The 16,899-nt window shown below is 46.5% G+C and overlaps 2 protein-coding genes across 2 annotated transcripts in view; both read right to left on the bottom strand.

The window, feature by feature from the left end:
* Positions 1 to 16,899, bottom strand: part of LOC134622834 (uncharacterized) — an 822,926-nt gene that overhangs the window by 85,312 nt on the left and 720,715 nt on the right. The window lies entirely within an intron of this gene.
* LOC134616494 (neurogenin-1-like) lies at positions 14,403 to 15,051 on the bottom strand. The gene has a single exon (XM_063461326.1). The coding sequence runs from the start codon at positions 15,043 to 15,045 to the stop codon at positions 14,458 to 14,460; it is 588 nt and encodes a 195-aa protein (XP_063317396.1). The 5' UTR covers positions 15,046 to 15,051; the 3' UTR covers positions 14,403 to 14,457.

The following is a 16,899-nucleotide window of genomic DNA, read 5'->3' as shown; positions in this document are numbered from 1 at the left end:
AACTTTCTCATTTGGACTCTCGGTCGGGACTCTCAGTCGGGAAAACTTTCTCGGTCGGGACTCTCGGTCGGGAAAACTTTCTCGGTTGGGACTCTCGGTCGGGAAAACTTTCTCGGTCGGGACTCTCGGTCGGGACAACTCTCTCGGTCGGGACTCTCGGTCAGGAAAACTTTCTCGGTCGGGACCCTGGGTTGGGAAAACTCTCTCGGCCGGGACTCTCGGTCGGGAAAACTCTCTCGGTCGGGACTCTCGGTCGGGAAAATTTTCTCGGTTGGGAAAACTCTCTCGGTCGGGACTCTCGGTCGGGACTCTCGGTCGGGAAAACTTTCCCGGTCTGGACTCTCGGTCGGGAAAGTTTTGGTGTAAAGAAAGGTTTGCCGTTTTGATGGATTCTGTGTAATGTACGTGAAATTGCATGGATTTTGTGTGATGCAAAAGAAATAAATGTTATGGCAAAGTTATACTTTGGATATTTTTTTTTATTATTCTCAACACATTCATCTACATTTTACAGCTTTTACAATGTTAAAAACGATACAGATACAACAGTTGACCATGATTTCCTACAAATGCCTGTGTGGCGTTCAGGACTCATATCTGGCTTAGCAATCATCATTGCGTAAGATGAACCACGGCAAAACATTTCACATACCCATGATAAAATGAAACAATGAAAATGACAGCTGGTCTAAAAAAAAATACCTGAGTTTGTGAAACACACTGCCTGTTTGAAAACTTTCTCATTTGGGACTCTCGGTCGGGAAAACTCTTTCGGTCGGGAAAACTTTCTCGGTTGGGACTCTCGGTCGGTACTCTCAGTCGGGAAAACTCTCTCGGTCGGGAAAACTTTCTCGGTCGGGACTCTCGGTCGGGAAAACTCTTTCGGTTGGGACTCTCGGTCGGGAAAACTCTCTCGGTCGGGACTCTCGGTCGGGAAAGTTTTGGTGTAAAGAAAGGTTTGCCGTTTTGATGGATTCTGTGTAATGTACGTGAAATGGCATGGATTTTGTGTGATGCAAAAGAAATAAATGTTATGTCAAAGTTTTGCTCTGGATTTGTTTTTTTATTATTCTCAACACATTCATCTACGTTTTACGTCTTTTACAATGTTAAAAAAGATACACATACAAAAGTTGACCATGATTTCCTACAGATGCCTGTGTGGCGTTCAGGACTCATATCTGGCTTAGCAATAATCATTGCGTAAGTTGAACCACGGCAAAACATTTCCCATACCCATGATAAAATGAAACAATGAAAATGACAGCTGGTCTGAAAATACCAGCCTGAGTTTGTGAAACACACTGCCTGTTTGAACACTCTCTCGGTCGGGACTCTCGGTCGGGTAAACTTTCTCGGTTGGGAAAACTCTCCCGGTCGGGTCTCTCGGTCGGGACTCTTGGTCGGGAAAACTTTCTCGGTCGGGACTCTCAGTCGGGAAAACTCTCTCGGTTGGGAAAACTTTCTCGGTCGGGACTCTCGGTCGGGAAAACTCTCTCAGTCGGGACTCTTGGTCGGGAAAACTTTCTCGGTCGGGACTCTCGGTCGGGAAAACTCTCTCGGTCGGGAAAACTCTCTCGGTCGGGAAAACTTTCTCGGTCGGGACTCTCGGTCGGGAAAATTCTCTCGGTCGGGACTCTCGGTCGGGAAAACTTTCTCGGTCGGGACTCTCGGTCGGGAAAACTTTCTCGGTCGGGACAACTTTCCCATTTTCATGGATTCTGTGTAATGTACGTGAAATGGCATGGATTTTGTGTGATGCAAAATAAATAAATGTCAAGTCAAAGTTATACTTTGGATTTCGTTTTTTTTATTATTCTCAACACATTCATCTACATTTTACATCTTTTACAATGTTAAAAACGATACAGATACAAAAGTTGACCATGATTTCCTACAAATGCCTGTGTGGCGTTCAGGACTCATATCTGGCTTAGCAATCATCATTGTGTAAGATGAACCACGGCACTTCACATACCCATGATAAAATGAAACAATGAAAATGACAGCTGATCTGAAAATACCAGTCTGAATTTGTGAAACACACTGCCTGTTTGAAAACTTCCTCATTTTGACTCTCGGTCGGGAAAACTTTCTCGGTCGGGACTCTCGGTCGGGAAAACTTTCTCGGTCGGCACTCTCGGTCGGGAAAACTCTCTCGGTCGGGACTCTCGGTCGGGACAACTTTCTCGGTCGGGACTCTCGGTCGGGAAAACTTTCTCGGTCGGGACTCTCGGTCGGGAAAACTCTCTCGGTCGGGACTGTCGGTCGGGAAAACTTTCTCGGTCGGGAAAACTTTCTCGGTCGGGACTCTCGGTCGGGAAAACTTTCTCGGTTGGGACTCTCGGTCGGGAAAACTTTCCCGGTCGGGACTCTCGGTCGGGAAAACTCTCTCGGTCGGGAAAACTTTCCCATTTTCATGGATTCTGTGTAATGTACGTGAAATGGCATGGATTTTGTGTGATGCAAAAGAAATAAATGTCAAGTCAAAGTTATACTTTGGATTTCGTTTTTTTTATTATTCTCAACACATTCATCTACATTTTACATCTTTTACAATATTTAAAACGATACTTATACAACAGTTGACCATGATTTCCTACAAATGCCTGTGTGGCGTTCAGGACTCATATCTGGCTTAGCAATCATCATTGTGTAAGATGAACCACGGCACTTCACATACCCATGATAAAATGAAACAATGAAAATGACAGCTGATCTGAAAATACCAGCCTGAGTTTGTGAAACACACTGCCTGTTTGAAAACTTCCTCATTTGGACTCTCGGTCGGGAAAACTCTCTCGGTCGGGAAAACTTTCTCGGTCGGGACTCTCGGTCGGGAAAACTTTCTCGGTCGGGACTCTCGGTCGGGAAAACTTTCTCGGTCGGGACTCTCGGTCGGGAAAACTTTTTCGGTCGGGACTCTCGGTCGGGAAAACTTTCCCGGTCGGGACTCTCGGTCGGGAAAACTCTCTCGGTCGGGAAAACTTTCCCATTTTCATGGATTCTGTGTAATGTACGTGAAATGGCATGGATTTTGTGTGATGCAAAAGAAATAAATGTCAAGTCAAAGTTATACTTTGGATTTCGTTTTTTTTATTATTCTCAACACATTCATCTACATTTTACATCTTTTACAATATTTAAAACGATACTTATACAACAGTTGACCATGATTTCCTACAAATGCCTGTGTGGCGTTCAGGACTCATATCTGGCTTAGCAATCATCATTGTGTAAGATGAACCACGGCACTTCACATACCCATGATAAAATGAAACAATGAAAATGACAGCTGATCTGAAAATACCAGCCTGAGTTTGTGAAACACACTGCCTGTTTGAAAACTTCCTCATTTGGACTCTCGGTCGGGACTCTCGGTCGGGAAAACTTTCTCGGTCGGGAAAACTCTCTCGGTCGGGACTCTCGGTCGGGAAAACTTTCTCGGTCGGGACTCTCGGTCGGGAAAACTTTCTCGGTCGGGACTCTTGGTCGGGAAAACTTTTTCGGTCGGGACTCTCGGTCGGGAAAACTTTCCCTGTCGGGACTCTCGGTCGGGAAAACTCTCTCGGTCGGGAAAACTTTCCCATTTTCATGGATTCTGTGTAATGTACGTGAAATGGCATGGATTTTGTGTGATGCAAAATAAATAAATGTCAAGTCAAAGTTATACTTTGGATTTCGTTTTTTTTATTATTCTCAACACATTCATCTACATTTTACATCTTTTACAATGTTAAAAACGATACAGATACAACAGTTGACCATGATTTCCTACAAATGCCTGTGTGGCGTTCAGGACTCATATCTGGCTTAGCAATCATCATTGTGTAAGATGAACCACGGCACAACATTTCACATACCCATGATGAAATGAAACAATGAAAATGACAGCTGATCTGAAAATACCAGCCTGAGTTTGTGAAACACACTGCCTGTTTGAAAACTTCCTCATTTGGACTCTCGGTCGGGACTCTCGGTCGGGAAAACTTTCTCGGTCGGGAAAACTTTCTCGGTCGGGAAAACTCTCTCGGTCGGGCCTCTCGGTCGGGAAAACTTTCTCGGTCGGGACTCTCGGTCGGGAAAACTTTCTCGGTCGGGACTCTCGGTCGGGACAACTTTCTCGGTCGGGACTCTCGGTCGGGAAAACTCTCTCGGTCGGGACTGTCGGTCGGGAAAACTTTCTCGGTCGGGACTCTCGGTCGGGAAAACTTTCCCGGTCGGGACTCTCGGTCGGGAAAACTCTCTCGGTCGGGAAAACTTTCCCATTTTCATGGATTCTGTGTAATGTACTTGAAATGGCATGGATTTTGTGTGATGCAAAAGAAATAAATGTCAAGTCAAAGTTATACTTTGGATTTCGTTTTTTTTATTATTCTCAACACATTCATCTACATTTTACATCTTTTACAATATTTAAAACGATACTTATACAACAGTTGACCATGATTTCCTACAAATGCCTGTGTGGCGTTCAGGACTCATATCTGGCTTAGCAATCATCATTGTGTAAGATGAACCACGGCACTTCACATACCCATGATAAAATGAAACAATGAAAATGACAGCTGATCTGAAAATACCAGCCTGAGTTTGTGAAACACACTGCCTGTTTGAAAACTTCCTCATTTTGACTCTCGGTCGGGAAAACTTTCTCGGTCGGGACTCTCGGTCGGGGAAACTTTCTCGGTCGGGAAAACTCTCTCAGTCGGGAAAAGTCTCTCGGTCGGGACTCTCGGTTGGGAAAAGTCTCTCGGTCGGGACTCTCGGTCGGGAAAACTTTCTCGGTCGAGACTCTCGGTCGGGAAAACTTTCTCGGTCGGGACTCTCAGTCGGGAAAACTCTCTCGGTCGGGACTCTCGGTCGGGAAAACTTTCTCGGTCGGGACTCTCGGTCGGGAAAACTCTCTCGGTCGGGAAAGTTTTGGTGTAAAGAAAGGTTTGCTGTTTTGATGGATTCTGTGTAATATTCGTGAAATGGCATGGATTTTGTGTGATGCAAAAGAAATAAATGTCATGGCAAAGCAGTACTTTGGATTTCGTTTTTTATTATTCTCAACACAATCAGCTATATTTTACATCTTTTACAATATTTAAAACGATACTTATACAACAGTTGACCATGATTTCCTACAAATGCCTGTGTGGCGTTCAGGACTCATATCTGGCTTAGCAATCATCATTGTGTAAGATGAACCACGGCACTTCACATACCCATGATAAAATGAAACAATGAAAATGACAGCTGATCTGAAAATACCAGCCTGAGTTTGTGAAACACACTGCCTGTTTGAAAACTTCCTCATTTTGACTCTCGGTCGGGAAAACTTTCTCGGTCGGGACTCTCGGTCGGGAAAACTTTCTCGGTCGGCACTCTCGGTCGGGAAAACTCTCTCGGTCGGGACTCTCGGTCGGGAAAACTTTCTCGGTCGGGACTCTCGGTCGGGAAAACTCTCTCGGTCGGGACTCTCGGTCGGGACAACTTTCTCGGTCGGGACTCTCGGTCGGGAAAACTTTCTCAATCGGGACTCTCGGTCGGGAAAACTCTCTCGGTCGGGTTTGTCGGTCGGGAAAACTTTCTCGGTCGGGAAAACTTTCTCCGTCGGGACTCTCGGTCGGGAAAACTTTCTCGGTCGGGACTCTCGGTCGGGACTCTCGGGCGGGAAAACTTTCTCGGTCGGGAAAACTCTCTCGGTCGGGACTCTCGGTTGGGAAAACTTTCTCGGTCTGGACTCTCGGTCGGGAAAACTCTCTCGGTTGGGAAAACTTTCTCGGTCGGGAGTCTCGGTCGGGAAAACTCTCTCAGTCGGGACTCTTGGTCGGGAAAACTTTCTCGGTCGGGACTCTCGGTCGGGAAAACTCTCTCGGTCGGGACTTTCGGTCGGGAAAACTTTCTCCGTCGGGACTCTCGGTCGGGATAAGTCCCTCGGTCGGGAAAGTTTTGGTGTAAAGAAAGGTTTGCTGTTTTGATGGATTCTGTGTAATATTCGTGAAATGGCATGGATTTTGTGTGATGCAAAAGAAATAAATGTCATGGCAAAGCAGTACTTTGGATTTCGTTTTTTATTATTCTCAACACAATCAGCTATATTTTACATCTTTTACAATGTCAAAAACGATACACATACACAAGTTGACCATGATTTCCTACAAATGCCTGTGTGGCGTTTGTAGGTCTGTGTGGTGTTTCAATATTGTGTAAGAGGAACCACGGCACAACATTTCACATACCCATGATAAAATGAAACAATGAAAATGACAGCTGGTCTGAAAATACCAGCGTGAGTTTGTGAAACACACTGCCTGTTTGAAAACTTTCTCATTTGGGACTCTCAGCCGGAACAACTTACTCGGTCGGGAAAACTCTCTCAGTCGGGACTCTCGGTCGGGAAAACTTTTTCAGTCGGGAAAACTCCCTCGGTCGGGAAAGTTTTGGTGTAAACAAAGGGTTGCCGTTTTGATGGATTCTGTGTAATGTACGTTAAATGGCATGGATTTTGTGTGATGCAAAAGAAATAAATGTCATGGCAAAGCAGTACTTTGGATTTCATTTTTTATTATTTTCAACACAATCAGCTACATTTTACATCTTTTACAATGTTAAAAACGATACACATACACAAGTTGACCATGATTTCCTACAAATGCTTGTGTGGCGTTTGCAGGCCTGTGTGGCGTTTCATCATTGTGCAAGATGAACCACGGCACAACACTTTACATACCCATGATAAAATGAAACAATGAAAATGACAGTTTGTGAAAAACTCTGCCTGTTTGAAAACTTTCTCATTTGGGACTCTCGGTCGGGAAAACTTTTTCGGTCGGGACAACTCTCTCGGTCGGGACTCTCGGTCGGGAAAACGTTCTCAGTCGGGACTCTCGGTCGGGACTCTCGGTCGGGAAAACTCCCTCGGTCGGGAAAGTTTTGGTGTAAAGAAAGGTTTGCCGTTTTGATGGATTCTGTGTCCTGTACGTGAAATGGCATCGATTTTGTGTGATGCAAAAGAAATAAATCTCATGGCATCAATCTAAGGCTGAGGGTTCAAAGTTTCATTAATGAGAAATTGTTTCAGTGGGGATAGCATGTCAAAGCCGACCGAGAGTCCCGATCACGAAAGGTTTCCCGACCGAGAGCCGGTCGGGAAAACGCTGCCGGTCGGGAAACTTTGTTAATGTTATATTAGATGATATTGTTGAACAGGAGCTAAGTACCTAGTTCTGAAGCCACGCGTTGGGAAAACGCCGCCCATCAGGAAAGTGCTGCCGGTCGGGGATGTCGGTCGGGAAAGTGCAGTCCATTGGGAAAACTCTGTAAGCGTGTATGTGTGCGGCTGTTCTGCTCATCTCATCTCATAAGACACAAAGTTAATTTAAGAGTTTCAGTTGGGCAACTGGACATGGACCAAAGAAACCGCAGCGTACCTTCTGTACTTTGGAATGTGCAACAAAGGAGAGAATATGAACTCAAACAAGCTCAGCGACACACAGCGAAACACAACTACAGACCCGTCGCTGTTCCGAGAGAAACAGCAAGACAGGACACCAGCGACGATGTCGTTCTCCAGGCAGATCGCTTCCCACGTAAGAGGCCTAGGAACGTGATTGTGGTAAACAACCAAAAAGAGAAATATCTTCGTTTGGACAGAAGAGGTTTTGAGCAGGAGCGACACCACAACCGCCAGGAAAACTGGCCGGCCGCAGGACCATATCCAATTAAAAGGAATAACAACCGTGTGTACTGCGAACCGGATCGTGTAGCAACTAGACCAGTCGACCAAATAAAACGCGATAGGCGGCAGTACCGCGAAAACGACAACCAGCAAAATATAAGGGATGTCCACAGTGATAAAAGAAAACCACTCTCATCCCGAAGGCTGCAACAGACCACCAGAGAGGTCAGATGGAAGAAACCCATCTCCATCAAGCACCCCGTGCCTACCTCGAGAGTCAGTCTAGATCAAGAGAGCATCAGAATTAAACCTCAACAACAGAAACAACGTCCCAAGAATGATGCGAGACAAACAAGCCTTACACACACGCGTGCTCCGCCGGTGAAGACTTGTAGTTCAAAGAGACCGTGGAGAAACGAGAAACAGTTCAACAGCCCACAAACCACCGACTCCGACGATGAGTCTGATTGTGACAAGGAACAAGAAGAAATGCAACCTGTGCAAAACGTGCGTTTGAGTTCCTCTGATTCCAGTTCATCGAGTTCGAGTTCGTCTAGTTCCTCAGATTCCGATTCCTCTGAATCAGAAACCAAAGATGCACAGAGACCACCATATTATCCTGAAAGAAATAGTAGTCCGTGGAATGGAATAAAACGTACCAGCCCTGCTTCCTCTGTTAATGTCACTCAGACCTCAGCGGAACGTACACAAAATCCCAAAAACAAGTACGATGCACTGACAAACACTGCTGAAAGAAACAGTAGTCCGTGGAATGGACTAAAACGTAACAGCCCTGCTTCCTCTGTTAATCTCACTCGGCCCTCAGCTGAATGTGAACAAACAGCAAAAAACAAGTGCCATTCGCCGACAAACAACACTCCAATAATGAACGCACAAAAAAAAGCTTGCGTGTCATCACGTAACCCATCAGCTCAACAATGTCGGATAGAGCACAAGAGCACCAACAACAGCCAACACAGCCAAAAAAAGAAACAGAAGACCAAAGTCACTTCCTGGCCAAGTTCCCTGGCAGAAGGGGCCAACCAACAAAACCTCAAAAACACTACCAATGGACCCCCCTCACCAGGAAAGCCTGTGAACAGCCCCCCACAAAGTACTCCTAACAAGAAGAAAAGTAAGGGCGCCTCCTCACCAAGTACAGGTGTAAGCGTCCCATCGCGTAACCCTCAACGGGTGAGGCTGAAATGCTGGAATACAAAAACCAACCAAACACCCTGTAAAAGAACAACGAAAACCAAACGTGTGGTAACTACAACGCCTCCGCAAAAAACACAGTGTGTGCTCAGCAAGTCATCACCCACTGCACCAAAAGGCCAAATGGAGAACCTCGACTTGAAAATGGACGAGATTCCTCCTGAGATAGACCCCGCTGAAACAGCGCACGAAACCACCACCATTGGAGATACTCAGGTCCATGATAACACTGAGATACAGATGTTGCGCGATCCAAAGGAGGACGCTGATTGCATATCCGAGCGTCACGGCGAACCCGCACTTGGAAACTGCGAGACCGGCAGTCTAGCCCCGCTTCAAGGTGATATGCCAACTGAAGGCGGTCACAACTCGGGTCACGACATCGACTTGATCAGCGCTGCAAAAACCCAAGCGCTAATCCAGGTGTTAAATAACAATAACCCATCATACCTGTCAGAAGGTACCTCACGACAAGTTACAACGCAGCAGCAACAAAGCGCAGGTCCAGAGTCTGCAGATCTCTCAGCTGAGGAGACAATCAGAGCCAATGAAAGTTTGTAAGTCAATCATTTTGCATAACATAACCCAACTGATCTGTATCAAAGGTAAACTAATGCTGTTTTTAAAAAAAAATTGTACAGGTTCCATAACAATAACCCATCATACCCGTCAGAAGGTACCTCACGACAAGTTACAATGCAGCAGCAGCAACAAAGCGCTGGCCCAGAGTCTGCAGATCCCTCAGCTGAGGAGACAAAAAGAGCCACTGAAAGTTTGTAAGTCAATCATTTTGCATAACATAACCCAACTGATCTGTATCACAGGGAAACTAATGCTGTTTTTTTTTTTAAAAAACAAATTGTACAGGTTCCACGTAATGGATGAGTTTCAAGAGAGCGCTGCGTACATAAATGACATGCAAGAACATTTCACCCCACTAAATGGTCCACAATTTGCCGACGTGCTCGTGTCGGTAGTGGAAGGGACCTGTAACGCTTATAGTAGCAATGACCAACAAGCCTCGTACCTCTTACCACCGCATAACGCAGAACCTAGCGCGGATACTCACACTCTGATCATCAGCCATGAAAACTCAGATGGGCTGTCAGTCGAACCCAAACTAACAACCCCCTTTGAAGAACACGTTGGTAAAACAATAACAGAAGAAGCCAGCTCAAGCATCCACACCGGGGACGAGTCGACCGCTAAAGCATACCGACAATCACCTTCCGACACATCCTTCCTCCCAAGGCTGTCCCGGAGGAGTCCAGATGAAAACTTCCAAGACTGGAACCGAGAGTATCGTGAATTCCTGCAATCCATACTTGAAATGGTGCAAAAGGCCATCAGATGCACATTCTGCGAATGCACATTCAACAATACTGTACTCTGCAGTAATTACGCCATCAAGTTAAACCGACCAGTTCAGTGCGCCTGTGGTTGTGTGATATGCTCACTGTGTTACACCAAAGACCGAGGTTGTGTTAAGCACAAGATAGTATCAAAACGCGCTACTGTCAACGTTACAGCTAGTCAGCTGGCTAACATAGCTGAAGCCGATGCTCAGTGGGATCTACAGCTAGATAACACAGCTCCATTTAGGACCGAGATCAACAGAAGCGTACAAGATATTATACACCTGCACCGCAGCGCTCCCACCGTAGACGAATTGAAACAAGGTTAGTTGTGAAAGTGTTGTCTTGTGTGTCTATGCTATCCACTGCGAGCGATGTTCATATTTTCGTATGTTTTCTTTTTTTTTCTGTTTAAGCTTTCGAGAGTTTGATCAACGCACAAGATGTGACGGCCTTCAGGAACTGGCTCAACTCCCCCATGCCGCTGCAGTCGGCGTACAGATACGTGTGTATACCGCACGTTCCAGGCTTCTGGGATCACATCGTGGTGGGATGCAACGTGCCCAACACAGAAGCTATCCTAGCCTCTGATGTACACACACCAAGATTGTTTGATGTTAACATGGGTGCCGTAGACTTTCATTGGTGTTGTTTTGTATTCGTTGACCGCGTTATCCTGGCCATGTGGTGCTCCACGAGAAATAATGACACTGGTGTCATCCTACTGCCAATCACCGACAGAGCCGACAATCGAGTACGGACTTTGACATCGTCTAAGGAGTTTAACTCTATGGTGTACTATCTACATAGATGGGTTTGTGTGAATTATGGCAAAGGAACGTTAGACCTTGTCAAGGTCGTATTTGATTGCATGCCTTCCGAGAGTCCCACTTTTGCTCATTTCATCTCTATGCTCGCAGCTAAAACTGGCATGGATGCAACTGTGCCTCAGATTAAACAGCAAAGAACAGAGACAGATTTAAGCTATGCCATTGACCTCAGGTACCCAGAGCAGCTATTTAGTCAACCCCCTGACTATCTGGATGGAGATCCTAAGATCGACATCACACACGAGTTTGGGTGTAATCGTGTTATGGCACTTCATATGCCTCAGGTCTATACTTGCAATGATGACTTACTCAGACCTCTGTGATAACTGGGAATTGTTGAAAGTGTTTGTTTGTAATTTTGATATGGTGCTCGTAATCGTGTTACGGTGCTTCATATGCCTAAGGTCTGTACTCACTATGATGACTTACTACTGGGACCATTGTGATAACTGGGAATTGTTGAAGTGTTTGTTTCTGTTACATTTCTCGTCAATGATGACTTACTACTGGGACCACTGTGATAACTGGGAATTGTTGAAGTGTTTGTTTCTGTTACATTTCTCGTCACGTGTGTACTTTTATCTAACACTGGTGTACCTTGGGAAACTTTTTTGTACATTTACATTTCAATAATGTGAAATCACCATATATGAACTTTGTTAGTGTTCACAGAATGTATTATCTAAATCATGAAGCTTTTACTTGTTTCTGTCTTACACGTATTTTGATCAACACTGTAGTCGAACTCTTGATGATGGGAGGGATCCGAGGTCGTTATGATACCCACCAGAAGTATCCAGTTCATAAGGAAAGACCGTCATGTATAACATTTTATATTTCTTACAGCAGGTCTTACTGGATGTCTTACATCTCTTGCACTTGATCTCTTTTGTTTTGTATTTTGCACTGCCTTTTACATTTACATATATGCCTTGCATGTCATTAAAGGTGTTACAAGAACTCTTATATTGTATGGTTGTTTGTACTTGACGACAAAAGCCTTGATCGTGTGAAACATGCGAAGTACACGAATGTGTTCCTCTGAGACAGAGGACCATGACAAAAGCTACTACGCTTTATAATTCTGGATGGTACACTGAACAGCGTCACATTCACTGACACGGGCACACATCTTAAATCTGTGCAATACACAAAATCTACATACATAGGTAAAATTGCGCTCTTGCGTCGGGCAACATACTGTCGGTTGGGAGATTATCTCTCGGTCCGGATATTATTTTTTTTTTGTTTTGGTCTCTTATGGGGTATGCATATAAAATGTCAGCACAGCACACAACTGAACAGTTATATCATTCAACTTCACAAGAGTTAGTTGGTGTACGCCTGGATCATCTACTGTAGTTCTGGGATGGAACTTTCATGGAAATTTCGCATCTCACACTACCTGAGCAAAAATTGAAATGATTTCGAGTGGTTATTGAAAACACTGAGTGAAGACCAAGGATGTCTCAATGAAAAACAGCAGGATTTCGTCAAGCGTGCGTTTAAGAAACACAAACATGAGACTGAGCACATGCTACATCCCGAGTGTCTGATCTCCAAACTGTCCAGGTTCATGGGCACAAAGGATGCAGAAACGATGATCATGGGCATGTTTGAATCATTAAAAACCGATGCTGTGACATCACACAAGGATTACAACGTCACATGTCCTCTTGAACTGAAAATCCAAGGAGAACTTGACTACATCGATGAGAAACAAGCGTTGTGTCATGTGTTCTCCATGCTGAGCGCGAATGAGCTATTTCGAGTGAAGAAGCTGTTGTCATGGAGGATTGTGCAACGAGAGGCCAGCATTCCCTATGGTACTATGGAATTGATGAGCAGCTACCAACTGGCTGAAAAGGTCACAAATCACTTTTATGGCATGCACAAATGTATCATGTTCGCGATCCTAATCCTTTTGGATCGCAAGGATCTGATGCCGGGGTTGGATATCCCGGAGGAGACACATCTGGTCATCTGGGAAAAATGACTGTTGTGACAAACATTTGCTGACATTGTTACGTTTGTACCAAGAACCTGTGGTGACATGAATGAAGACTGCCTGAGAAAGGACCAAGGACTCTATCCTTCGCATGAATCAGATTTCGTTTCATCAAAGAAAAGCGGTAGCAAGAGAAACCATTCTAAATACCGCAAGGCCATAACTAAGCACCACAGAGAAGCTCAACCCGTAAAGTTGTCTTCTTATGATTCCGATTCAGGCTCCGATTCACCGAAGACTCGACGTAAAAGACACAGACCGAGCGCCGACATTTCTACATCCATCTCACCTCAACCAGGCTGCAGCTACGACGCTGAAGCAGAAGTTTCCGAGGCACCCCCGCGCATGACTGCGTGTTCGGAGTCTGACACAGACCCCGATACAGACTCTTACGATTTTCATGTGAATATGTGAGTTGGTCCACTATGTCAGCTGTGTCTAGGAAAAGAAAAACGTGCCCTGGTCCACAGAGCAATGTCATGATAAAATATTCAGAGTCTCTTGTGAGAGGAATGGATGTTAGTCAAATATCAGAACCTTGTTCAAATAGAGTACCCACCGCAATGCATTCGGATTACGGGGAACCCGAGGCGAAGCGTGTACGCTCGACCGATGATAATGTGATTGTCAAATACCTCGAAGAAAAGTAAAGAGCTTGCATGTCATATTAACATTTGCTGGGTTTTTTTGTGTGTAGCTACGCCACAATGATGTGAGATAATAAAACAAGACAAAAGACCTGGTTTGTTTGATTGTTATCATTTATTCACATGCAACAGGTTACACTACACTCATGTGGTTCATAACATACATGGTTTATTCACAAGTAGGTAGTAGTCGTAGTAGTAGTGATATGCACATCAGCGTGTATCGTCTCATTGTTGTCAACCTACAATATCACAACTGGTGGTTACACTACACTCACATTGCTTATAACATACATGGTTTATTCACAAGTAGGTAGTAGTCATGCAGAGAGAGGGTGTGTGTGTGTGTGTGGAATACATAATGAATGCGGGCAGCTCCTTTCAGTCTATTGTGGGAGCGTTGAAACTCGATTTCCACGCTCTCTTTTCTGCAGAATCACTTTACTAATTGTAAAATTGACTTTTCACCTCCGACACGAAAACAGAAAAACTGAGACTGACTGTAACCTGCAGACTGTGGGGGAGAGAGAGGGGAGAGGGGAAAGTGCAAAGGTTTTTGGAGAAATTTACAAAACCCAAAACTAATAATAAAAAACAGATCAAATTCAGTTCCTCTCATTTCCAGTCCATCCGTAGAAGCACGACGATGATGATGGTGATGAGGAGAAGGAGGTGTGAGTAAGGCAAATAGCGGCTCTCAGTCTTATTCCAGCGGGACCTCCGGGCTCATGGATCAGTAGATGCCCGGCACGAAGCTGCGGAAGCCGTACAGCGCGTCCTGCCGCAGGCAGCTGTAGTCCTCGGGGACGGCGGGGCTGCCCGGGCTGGATGCGCAGTAGGCCGGGGAGGAGGAGGATGAGGAGCCGCTGGAGCTCCAGGAGCAGGCATCGCTGCCCGGGGTAGGGGCCTCGGCTAGGCACGGGCTGAGCAGCACGGGCGGCTCGCCGACCTTACCCGCCTGCAGGTCCGCGATGCGGATGGTCTCGGACAGCGCCCAGATGTAGTTGTGCGCGAACCGCAGAGTCTCGATTTTCGTCAGCTTCGTCTCGTCCGGGAATGAGGGCAGCACGCCGCGCAGCGCGTCCAGCGCGTCGTTCAGGTTGTGCATGCGGTTACGCTCGCGGTCGTTGGCTTTCAGGCGCCGGTTCTTCTTCACCACTTGCACTGTCACGTCGCTGTGCGCGCGACCGCAACGCCGCTGCTTCTTCTGCTGCTGCTCGGGCTGCGGGGACGCGCAGCGTGGGCCGCGGGACTCCTCGTCTTCGCTGTGCGGGAAGAAGTTGCAGCTGTTGCTGTCGATGTCGGAGTAGAGCGAGTCCATGACTGCGGGGAGAGGAGAGGAGGCGTGAGGGATCCACGCAAGAGGAATTCACCTGAAGTCTGTGGCAGTTCGGAGCGGCGCGCGTGTCTCTGCGTGTTTTCTGCTCTGGATCAGCTCGTGCGATCCGGTGAGCCTGGCACACGACCGGCCTCAGCCCGCTTATATAGCGTGCTTGGGACAATGACCGGCCCCCTGCCCCCGCGCCCCCTGTGACCCCCCCCGGCCTGGCATTAGCGCGCAAGACGAGGGGATGAATGCTGCGGCAGGTCTGCCCCGTGCCGCGGGAGAAGCTCATTAACATAATGACGCCCGCGGTGTTTGTCCGCCCCGCGCAGAGAAGCGTGCCGGTAATCACGGCCAGCCAATCAGAGCGCGCGGCCGGCCACGCGAACTACACGCAATGCCCCCCCGCGAGACAGAAAGAACCAAACCCACTACGAGAGTTTAAACCAAAAACATGAAAAAAGGTGGAAGAAGAAAGCAGAGGCAGAGAGACCTCCACCTCCTCCACCCCGCCGGGCTGAGACACGCTTCGGAGAATCCATCCATCCATCCTCTGCTCACTGCTCCACAAACAGAAAGAGGAGCAGCAGCAGAAGGAGAAAGGAGCTTCATCCTAACAAAGAAAACTAGTCCTTTCTACCCGGAAGTCTTCGTCACTGTTCGGCTTTTTCCTTAACGTGAAGAGAAACGTCTCAAAGTTTAACTTGCACCTGCTCATTCTGTGCACCTCAGCAGCCATACAAAAAAACTACTGTTCACCTTTAAATCCGACAGACGTGCAACTATGAAGCCTTTCACAATAAAAGTCTGACCACCAACAGCTTTTAAACATAATTATTATGTGCTCCGGACCCCGGGGGTCCCAGAGTACCCCTGGGTCGCATTTCACAGGCCGAGCATCAGGGTTGGCTCCCGCGTGTGGTAACAGACAATACGGTGAAGCGACACGCAAGCTACGCGAAAGCTGTGCTCTGTCCGTGTCCCAGCCTCCACCACACTCTGTTCCGTGTGTGTTTTGCACAACACCCCCCCCCCAAAAAAAAGAACCAACCCAATATCAATCCCGGCCTAATGTTACTTGTTGTACTAGTCAGCATTGTACTTTGTGATATTTCACTGCCCTGCATATATAAAGATTGCATACAATTTCACCTTGCTTAATTTGTTTTTGTTATTTTTTTTTATTCAGCGCATGAGACTCAATTTCAGACCCTCTCCATGAGACCTGCGCCTATGTTCATGAGCTTTTGTTCATGAGCCTGTGTTCATGAGCCTGTGTTCATGCTTATCACACATCTGTCCTCCACAAGCCAGGGAGTTTCGCGTAATACAAGCGCTATCCTCTCACGTTGCCTTCTCCACTGGGTCGTATTTCACAGGCCGTGCATCAGGGTTGGCTCCCGCGTGTGGTAACAGACAATACGGTGAAGCGACACGCAAGCTACGCGAAAGCTCTGCTCTGTCCGTGTCCCAGCCTCCACCACACTCTGTTCCGTGTGTGTTTTGCACAACACCCCCCCCCCAAAAAAAAAGAACCAACCCAATATCACTCCCGGCCTAATGTTACTTGTTGTACTAGTCAGCATTGCACTTTGTGATATTTCACTACCCTGCATATATAAAGACTGCATACAATTTCACCTTGCTTAATTTGTTTTTATTTTTTTTTATTCAGCGCATGAGACTCAATTTCAGACCCTCTCCATGAGACCTGCGCCTGTGTTCATGAGCTTGTGTTCATGAGCCTGTGTTCATGAGCCTGTGTTCATGCTTATCACACATCTGTCCTCCACAAGCCAGGGAGTTTCGCGTAATACAAGCGCTATCCTCTCACATCGCCTTCTCCACTGG

The sequence above is a fragment of the Pelmatolapia mariae genome, linkage group LG3_W (assembly GCF_036321145.2).
Source record: "Pelmatolapia mariae isolate MD_Pm_ZW linkage group LG3_W, Pm_UMD_F_2, whole genome shotgun sequence".
NCBI lineage: Eukaryota > Metazoa > Chordata > Actinopteri > Cichliformes > Cichlidae > Pelmatolapia > Pelmatolapia mariae.
Note: the sequence above shows the minus strand (reverse complement) of the source record. Positions and strands in the feature narration are given on the sequence as shown.